General features: G+C 47.5%; 1 protein-coding gene across 1 annotated transcript; it reads right to left on the reverse strand.

Moving 5' to 3' along the window:
• Positions 1-9,432: 9,432 nt before the first annotated feature.
• On the reverse strand, positions 9,433-10,689 carry LOC127347553 (putative F-box protein At5g55150). The gene has a single exon (XM_051373726.2). It carries the CDS (start codon positions 10,687-10,689, stop codon positions 9,433-9,435), a length of 1,257 nt encoding a protein of 418 aa, XP_051229686.1.

Genomic DNA, 10,689 nt, shown 5'->3' on the forward strand with positions numbered 1-10,689 from the left:
AGATTTAGATGAGTTCTAAATGTTGTGACGGATTCTACAAACGAAGGCAGAATATGTCATTGTTTTGACAATGACTGAGGATGTTAAGTCAAGAGGTTCTTTGAGAACTTGGTGTAGTTCCGATAGTGTCAGAACTTTGAAGCTATATTGTGTGTGACAATATTAGTGACATATTTCAGACCGCGGAATTAAGGTTCCACCAGAAGACCAAACATATTTAATGCCGACTCATTTGGAAATGAGTGATGCGTTGAGACGCAAATGAATTACAAAATACATACCTTTCTGAGAGTGTCAGATCCGTTGACTAAAACCTCTCCCGTGAGCAAAACATGATAAAGCACCGGAAGGCCAAGGTGTTATATCTTTACAAATGTAAACTAGATTATTGACTCGAGTGCAAGTGGGAGACTGTCGGAGATATGCCCAAGAGGCAATAATAAAATGGTTATTATAATATATCTTTGAGTTTATGATAATGTTTACATACCATGCTATAATTGTATTAACCGAAACATTGATACATGTGTGTTATGTGAACAACAAAAAGTCCCTAGTAAGCCTCTTGTATAACTAGCTTGTTGATTAATAGATGATCATGGTTTCGTGATCATGAACATTGGATGTTATTAATAACAAGGTTATGTCATTATATGAATGATGTAATGGACACACCCAATTAAGCGTAGCATAAGATCACGTCATTAAGTTATTTGCTATAAGCTTTCGATACATAGTTACCTAGTCCTTTCGACCATGAGATCATGTAAATCACTTATACCGGAAAGGTACTTTGATTACATCAAACGCCACTGCGTAAATGGGTGGTTATAAAGGTGGGATTAAGTATCCGGAAAGTATGAGTTGAGGCATATGGATCAACAGTGGGATTTGTCCATCCCGATGACGGATAGATATACTCTGGGCCCTCTCGGTGGAATGTCGTCTAATAGCTTGCAAGCATATGAATGGTTCATAAGAGACCACATACCACGGTACGAGTAAAGAGTACTTGTCATGAGACGAGGTTGAACGAGGTATAGAGATACCGATGATCAAACCTCGGACAAGTAAAATATCGCGTGACAAAAGGAATCGGTATCGTATGTAAATGGTTCAGTCGATCACTAAAGTCATCGTTGAATATGTGGGAGCCATTATGGATCTCCAGATCCCGCTATTGGTTATTGGTCGGAGAGAAGTCTCAACCATGTCTACATAGTTCGCGAACCGTAGGGTGACACACTTAAGGTTTGATGTCGTTTAAGTAGATATGGAATATGGAATGGAGTTCGAAGTATTGTTCGAAGTCTCGGATGGGATCCCGGACATCACGAGGAGTTCCGGAATGGTCCGGAGAATAAGATTCATATATAGGAAGTCATTTTCTAGGTTTGAAAATGATCCGGTATTTTCTCTAGAAGGTTCTAGAAGGTTCTAGAAGAGTCCGGAAGGAATAAGCATGGAAGGTGGAGTCGACTCCACCCACCTTGGCCGGCCAGCCTAAAGGGAGGAGGAGTCCCAAGTGGACTCCTCCCCATGGTGGCCGGCCACCCCACCAAGGAAAGGGGGGAGTCCCACTCCCCCTAGGTTTGGTCATATGGAAGGTTTATGTTGGGGTCTTATTCGGAGACTTTTGACCTAATCCTTGGGGCTTCCACCTATATAAAGAGGGGAGGGGAGGGGCTGGCCGGCCACACCAAGACCACCATGGCCGCACCCCCTCAAGGCTGCCCTAGCCGGTGCCCCCTCTCCCAAACCCTAGCGGTTCCCTCCTACCTCTCTCTCCCACATAGCTTAGGCGAAGCTCTGTCGGAGATCTCCACCACCACCGCCACCATGCCGTCGTGCTGCCGGGATTCCAAGGAGGATCTACTACTTTCGCTGCCCGCTGGAACGGGGAGAAGGACGTCGTCTTCATCAACACCGAACGTGTGACCGAGTACGGAGGTGCTGCCCGATTGTGGCACCGTGATCAAGATCTTCTACGCGCTTTTGCAAGCGGCAAGTGATCGTCTACCGCAGCAACAAGAGCCTACTCTTGTAGGCTTTGGAAATCTTCAAGGGTGAGTCTTGATCATCCCCTCGTTGCTCCCGTCTTCTAGATTGCATCTTGGCTTGGATTGCATTCGCGCGGTAGGAAATTTTTTGTTTTCTATGCAACGAATCCCTACACCCACTCCTCGTCCGCGATGGCGTAGTCGCTGTTGTGGTTGCTGGCACTGTTTTCGAAACTTGCTCGTCTACTGGAACGAGGGGTGTGATCTCCGTCTCCTCTATGCCTTGTGTTTCCCGTGTTATTGGCGACATAAACCTGGTGGTGCGCCGTTCTCCGGGTGGTTCCTTGGATGACGTTGTCGACACTGTCCTCTCCCGATGAATACTGGGCATTGCAGATGAACGGTGTGTCGCTCGATCCCAGCCCGTGCCTGGTGTCGCAGTTCAAGCAGTAGTACGAGGTTAACTCCGAAGGTGTGGGATTGTCGGATCCTACCGACATGGAAGACGCTGAACGGGGAGTCGAGGGCGCGGGTGAACTTGTCGAGCCTGTCAGACCAGCTGAAAGGTCAAGTGATGATGACGTGCTTGGACTCGTCGATCTGGAAGTGGGCGATTCCAGCAGCCGAAGGATTCCTTCCGCGTTGACGTTGTAGTGGACGCTGCCGAAGGTCATCTCCATGTTTCCTTGTAGATCTGAGAAGGTTGAGCGGGAGGAATCGCTGTGCGGGGTGAATTCATAGGAGCCGAATCGAATCGGGCTTCCCAGGTTTGGCGATGACGGTGTCGATGAAGTTACCGATGACATGATTGGATCTGCCGATGACCGATCTTGTGCCGACAGGGTCCCCACATACGGCGCCAATTATCGAGGGTACTCCTCGGCAATGCCCTCCGATTGGGGCTTATGGTTGACGGAATCCTGCAAGCTGACACGAGACATCGGTTCACAGACAAGCGGGGAGAGCGATTTACCCAGGTTCGGGGCCCTCGATGAGGTAAAACCCTTACGTCCTGCCTGTCTGTTCTTGATTATGAAGATATTGGGTTACAATGGGGTGCCGAATAGTTCGGCTGAGATCTCGTCGAGATGGCTAAGTGCTATGGCGACCTAGCTCTAAGCTTTTGGTGGCTAAGATTGCTAAGATTGATTGTGTCCCTCGGCAGCCCCTCTCCTGGCCTTTATATAGGAGGCCAGGTCTCAAGAGGTCTAACCGAGTACGACTAGGTTTCCTTGTTCGGCTGCTTCTTTGTCTTGCTCATCAAGGAATCTTCTGGTGCACCGTCCAGATGGCCCGCCTTGCCTCCAAGTGCCTTCATGGGCCTCCAACTAGTTAATACAGGATAGGGCAATGTCGGTTACCCGAAGGGTAATGCCCACGTCAGAAGGTGTGATGCGCACAACAGTAAGTTTTCCCTCAGAAAGAAACCAAGGTTATCGAACCAGTAGGAGATGAAGGCCACGTGAAGGTTGTTGGTGGAGGAGTGTAATGCGGCGCAACACCAGGGATTCCGGCGCCAACGTGGAACCTGCACAACACAATCACAATACTTTGCCCCAACTTAACAGTGAGGTTGTCAATCTCACCGGCTTGTTGTAAACAAAGGATTAAACGTATGGTGTGGAGAATGATGTTTGTTTGCGAAGAACAATAGAGAACAGAGATTGTAGTAGATTGTATTTCAGATGTAAAAGAATGAACCGGGGTCCACAGTTCACTAGTGGTGTCTCTCCAATAAGATAAATAGCATGTTGGGTGAACAAATTACAGTTGGCAATTGACAAATAGAGAGGGCATAACAATGCACATACATATCATGATGACTACTATGAGATTTACTTAGGGCATTACGACAAAGAACATAGACCGCTATCCAGCATGCATCTATGCCTAAAAAGTCCACCTTCGGGTTAGCATCCGCACCCCTTCCAGTATTAAGTTGCAAACAACAGACAATTGCATTAAGTACTGTGCGTAATGTAATCAACACAAATATCCTTAGACAAAGCATCGATGTTTTATCCCTAGTGGCAACAACACATCCATAACCTTAGAACTTGATGTCACTGTCCCAGATTCAATGGAGGCATGAACCCACTATCGAGCATAAATAGTCCCTCTTGGAGTTACAAGTATCAACTTGGCCAGAGCCTCTACTAGCAACGGAGAGCATGCAAGAACATAAACAACACATATATGATAGATCAATTAATCAACTTGACATAGTATTCCATATTCATCGGATCCAACAAACACAACATGTAGCATTACAAATAGATGATCTTGATCATGATAGGCAGCTCACAAGATCTAAACATGATAGCACAAGAGGAGAAGACAACCATCTAGCTACTTCTATGGACCCATAGTCCAAGGATGAACTACTGACGCATCAGTCCGGAGGCGGGCATGGTGATGTAGAGCCCTCCGGTGATGATTCCCCTCTCCGGCAGGGTGCCGGAGGCGATCTCCTGAATCCCCCTAGATGGGATTGGCGGCGGCAGCGTCACAGTAACTTTTCTCGTATCGTGGCTCTCGGTACTAGGGTTTTCGCGACGGGACGCACGAGGGGCCCACCCCATAGGGCGGCGCGGCCAGGGGTGGGGCCGCGCCCCCCTAGGGTGTGGCCGCCTCGTCGCCCCTCTTTGTCTCCTCTTCGGACTTCTGGAAGGCTCCGTGCAAAATAAGACCGTGGGCTTTGTTTCGTCCAATTCCGAGAATATTTCCTGTGTAGGATTTCTGAAACCAAAAACAGCAGAAAATAGGAACTGGCGCTTCGGCATCTTGTTAATAGGTTAGTGCCGGAAAATGCATCAAAATGATGTAAAGTGTATAAGTATTGTCATATAACTAGCATGGAACATAAGAAATTATAGATACGTTTGAGACGTATCAGTCACCATAGTTAAGTTGCTTTCATCATAGAACTAAGTTGATTAGCCTAAGTTGCACTCTGATTTTTTGATGGGGAATTGTTTTGCTTGGACTCACCGTCCCTTTTTTCAATTAAGTTGTCTCGTCACTATAGTTAAATTGCTTTCGGCATAGAACTAAGTTGAGTAGCCAGATTAAGTTGATTACACAACAACATATTAGCTTAGTTGCTTTCCACCTTATCCTATGTTGTTTATCCCATTTAATTATGTTGATCTTCCACTTCAGATTAATATAGCTGCAAATGTTGCCCCTATTTGTTAGGTTTTTTTTTTATCTTTTACTATCCAGATATGCAATTTCATAAGTTTTTTATCCCATTAATCAAGCTATTTTAAACATCCTAGTATAGCTGGAACGGGCAAAGTTGCATCTTGGAAATGATAAGCTTCAGTTTCTAAGCTTGATGAACACTTTGGCAAGCTAGCATGCTCAGCAACTGAGATCTTCTAAGCCTCTTGATCATTAGAAGATGCTTTTATCATATATGTGTTATGTTGCATACCCACTATAGCTAAGTCGTTACCCTCATAGAACTAAGTGGCATACCCACTATTGCTAAGTTGGTACCCCTTAGGTCTAAGTTGCATACCCCATATGTGAAGCATATGTGAAGGTAAAGCACCACTAATAACAACTTACTCAAATAGCGCGGCAATTGTAGCCTGCACCAAGTGCAACCCATTGGGTAATGGCTATAACTAAAACACAACTAGCAACACCTTACTTTTCAAGAAGCCTAGCAACTAGGTCTTCTCGAGTTGCAACCAGTAAAACACCACCATCAACAACTCTAGGCAGGTGTACAACAACAATAGCCTGAATGGAGTGCAACCCCATATTGGAGATATTTTAAATTTATGCACAATAATCTTGAATTTGCTTATTGTGCCTAAGTTGCCTACTAGTAGTACTAAGTCGAGTAGCACCACTGTTGTAAAATTACGTACTATTATCGTGAAGTTGTGTGCCGCTACATCTAAGTTGCGCATTGTTTATTATAAAGTTGTTTACCTCAAAAACCAAGTTACCCGATATTAGAAAATATGTAGGCAACTAGTAGTGCAAAGTTACGGGAAGGGGGTGGAAACGGATCGGATACGGATGAGATAGTGCCCTTCCATATTTTCAAAGCGAATACGGATGTTGCCGAATACAAATAAGGATTGGACATTTTTTCAATATGAAGCGGATCTGAATATAAGAAAATAATAGATCCATGTCTCGTAATGAGCCAACTTTAGAATAGTAGAAAGATAAAAAAAAAATACTGATATAATGTATTGTAGTTCCAGGTTGAATCTTATAAAATAACATTTGACTAATTTGTTAGTTTTCATAGGTTAGGTAATTAGCATATTAGGGTCGAATTACTAAAATTGACTAACAAACTCTTATTCGGATACGGATATATCCATTTCCATATCCACATTCGCTTCAAAATTCAATACCACATTTATATTTGTTTTGGTAAAACGGATTCAGATATTTACCATATCTATTTCCACGGACGTTCGGATTCGGATATTACCATTTTTATTTTCAATTTTTCAAATACGAAAGTCTGATAATAGGGATTATCCAATTTCCGCCCCTAGTTGCGGGTCTTAGTATCACCAAGTTGTTGACTGTCGTGACTCGTGAGTAATCTCAAATTAAGTTTACTACGAAGTATACAATTTTTTTTATTGTAAGCAACTCTTTGTATAAAGTTGATTTGCTACAACACTAGAGTTGTTTTTCAAAAAAAAAACGTTTGTCGAAATATATACAAATGTGGTCTAGTTTCAAAGATCTTGTTGCGGGAGGTCCAACGGTAAAAACGGATCGCAATTTCGACACACAATATAAAAGTTATGACTTTTTGAATATTTGCCACATGAAACTTAAATGCACGCGTGTGCTGTTTTTTTTTTTTTTTGGTGATTCCCGCGTAGATCTTCCATTTTTTACATTGGATAAATGAGTATTAGGGTCTTTCCTTCGGTGGGCTGGATTCTTTCCTTACCAGGGCGAGGGCTCGTTAAAACTAACCAGCACCCGATTGCTGTCTCGACGTGGGTTCAGAAATATACCTAGGATGGAGCTCAAATTCTATTTTGGAAGGACACTTAGAGCATCTCCACCGGCGCCCCCAAATAGGGGGGGGGGGGGGGGGCTGATAACTCCGTTTGGGGGGCGCCAGTACAGCATCCTCTATTTGGGGGAGCTGCTCCCACACCGGCACCCCCAAACAGGTGGCCCAGATAGATAATTTAAATTTGAAATCTCAAACACAACCACATAAATTCGAATAAGTCTACGAATAAGAAGTTTGGGCCAACACACGGCCACCAAATACGAATAGGTTTTGAAATAAGAAGTTTGGGCCAACACACGGCCATCAGATCGCCGTTTCCGGCGCAAAAAAGGGCTTCCAAGCCACATGATCACATGATCAAATGAAGGAGGTCACGGGCAGCGCAACCTCGACGACTTCCTCATCGGCGGCCGGCGGCAGCTCCGTCTCTGCAACAGGATCCACGGCGTATGATGCCGTTCAGGATCTCCTCCCCACCGGCAATCTACGCATAAAGTTGCAAACTTTTAGTCGCCGCCGGTGTCTACGATGCACACAGCACATAGAAAGAAAGGAAACGAACCTCGTCTTGCCCCATGGAAACGCCGGACGTGCTGCCGAACACCTGCTGGGTGCGCGTGCCGTCGTCGGGGAAGAGGTGGCGGGGAAGAGGTGGCGGGGAAGGCCGGTGCCGTCCGTCACGTGGCCCTCGGTGCGGTGCAGATCAGGCGAATAGTTCAGGTCGGGGAAGCGGAAGGCGTCGCTGCCCTGAGTCGTTGATTCCGGCGAGAACGGGCCGTTGTTGTCGACGGTCATGTCGCTGTCGCCGAACTCGGGGGAGTAGCGGGCGCGGCCGTCCATCTGCGACAGCCGCATCTGCGAGATCGACGGCGCATCCGCGGTGTACCCCGCGTAGTAACCCGACGACGACGGGGAGCTCGAGATGTTGTTCAGGCCGCCGGCCAAGCTCAGGCACGCTTCCGCAGAGGCCACCGCTTTCGCTGCTTCGAGGGCGACGATGCGGCGCCTCCTGCGGTCGGCCATAATGAAGGCGCGGCGGTCCATCTCCGTCTCTCAGTCCTCCTGCGTCATGGTCGCCGGCTTCTCCTTCGGCGCGACGGTGCACGTCTTCGGCGGCGCCTTAGTCGGCGGCTTCGCTGTCTTCATCGGAGCCTTTCTCTTCGGTGCCATGGTGCGGCGGCGAGGGTTTTTCGGGTTGGAGGCTGGATGGGAGATGGAGCGGCTGGCGGGAGAAATGAGCGGCGGAGGGGACGGGGTTTTGGGGGAGAATATGTATATTTTGTTGTTGTGTGGCTGACAAGCGGCTCCCACACCAAAAAAAATTCAGCCCAGCGAGGCGCCGGCGCGTCCGATTCGCGCCCTTGGCGAAGGGGCCGGCACGGGGTTGCCAGCGCTTCTATTGGGCTCCAAAAGTCGCCGGCGCCATTTGGGGCGCGCCGGTGCGAACCCATTTTGGCTCCCAGCCTCCAAATTGCTATCGGGGCCACTATTGAGGGCGCCGGTGGAGATGCTCTTAACTAGGAGACACAACACTTCCCAGACAATATCCACGGCTCTTTAACCTTGATGAGACATGTCACTGGTCGAACGAGGGACAACGGCGTGTGCCCATCGAGGCAGAAGTGGACAGGGGCAAGAGTTTTTCTTCTCTTCTATATCTCCTCGAGCATGGCCTGGGGCGTTCTTTTTTTTGTTCACCACAAAGATTCAATGTGCAAAAATACAATGGCGTTGCCAGGGCTCTCTTGCCGTCTGTGTAGGTAAAGATGATGTATAATCTTGAACAAACCATGGTCTATGTATATAATAAATCTATATTACTAACCAGAATTGAGTTACATATTGCAGGGCATTTACTAATAGTATTTGGTAATTCAAAGAACATATTACAGAGAAGAATTTAACTAAATCATGGACTATATTACTCCCTCGAAGATTTCTTGATATAAGCCATATAGTTATTTGAGAAAAATCTTCTAAATATAAGGCATATTGCATTGCACCACTCGCTTGGAGATATTGTTTTAGAAATTTGATTAGGTTTCCTTATATCATGCAAATTCCTCAATTTTTCTCATGTTAATTTATCTGGGTTACCTCGCCCAAAACTGGTGTAACTTTCCTTCCACGTGCATTCTTTATTATTCGTGCCAAAAACTATACGACCTATATTTAGGAATGGATGGAGCATCAAATATTTGATCGAATTGAGTTACATCTAACCAGAATTGAGTTATATTTTGCAGGGCATTACAAATAGCATTCGGAAATTCAAAGAATAGACTATAGAGAAGAATTTAACTAAAACATGAACTATATCACCAAATATTCAATCGAATTCGTACAAAAGGTATTGCATCTAGACAGAGTACATAACTACCCAGTCTTGGTACTACCATGCCAGGCAGAAAACTCACCTTACAAAAGGGAGGGTACTATCCAGATGGGGGCTGGCCAATTCAACCAGGGATCCCTGGGTGGGGATGTGCTAGCAAGGCTATGCATAGTCTGTTTTGCGATGCTCCACATGCCTATTTCCCGCTTGAAGAATTTACATAAATTGACATAATCGTAAGAATCATCGGTAACGTAGGCGCAGTCTGGCTTCAACCCAGGAAAGTCATTGATTGGAAGACACATCGAGCTATTATAACCAAGGAAAAGAGCGTGATCTCCCACACTATCTACCTTCACCAGCATTTGTCCATGCACATCCACCTTGTAAAGCTGCAGCTCAGTCATGTTCAGCTCCACCGGAGGATCGATATAGTTGGAATCGTCCGCGTGCTCGAAGTAATCCCTGAATCTCCAGGCTTGCAAGAGACCGCCCCATGGCGTCTGGACGACGTACACGTACTTGTAGTCCCATTCAGAGTTCATCGCCGCCTCGGGCATGATCGTGGTGGTTACTGGATTAGGCCCATTCAGGTCCAGTGTATGCATGGAACCATCGGACCTCACCACGTAGAACAGACCGTCCGCCGTGCTGTACACGGCGTCGCTGGGCTGGATGCCTGTGCTGTCGTCCGCCGGGATCTGAGTCCAACGCTGGTCGCCGACCCTGGCGAACGAGAGCTCGCCGAACGGCTCGTGCGTGAGCAGGACGATGCACGCACTGCCAGCGGAGGGGCTGCAAGAGAGGACCGCCCTCTCATACATGTCCCGCGACTCGACCGCCCGCAAGCTGTACGGCTCGTGGGATTTCCCGGAGAAGGTGTAGATGAGGTTGCCCTGGTCATCCAAGGAGCCCTCGACGGATGGGAATGTGGTGATGGGCGGGAGCGCGGCGTGGCAGCCTGTGAGGGGGTTAATGAGGTGGAGGTTGCTGATCTCGTCGGCGACCACCAACCAGCCGTGACCCGAGCCGATCGGCGACAGGCTGCGGAGTCGGAGGCCTGGCTCCCGCATCGGGATGTGGAACGTGGCGCCGGTGGAGGGGCAGTATAGCATGGCGGCGTCAGGGCCGCAGGCTTCGCTGGAGTATAGAAGGCACGGCGACTGCTTCGGAGACGGGAGCCGAAGGCGGCGGAAGATGCGGTACGCGGAGCGCCAGGACGTGCAGACGGCGGCTGAGCGGAGGAGGTCGGGGATCTCTAGCTCCCCAAAGAGGGCGACAAGCAGATCCTCCGGGAGCCGCGTCCAATCTGAGATGTTCGATTGTACACCCGATTCCAT

Source organism: Lolium perenne, chromosome 4 (genome assembly GCF_019359855.2).
Source record: "Lolium perenne isolate Kyuss_39 chromosome 4, Kyuss_2.0, whole genome shotgun sequence".
Taxonomy (NCBI): domain Eukaryota; kingdom Viridiplantae; phylum Streptophyta; class Magnoliopsida; order Poales; family Poaceae; genus Lolium; species Lolium perenne.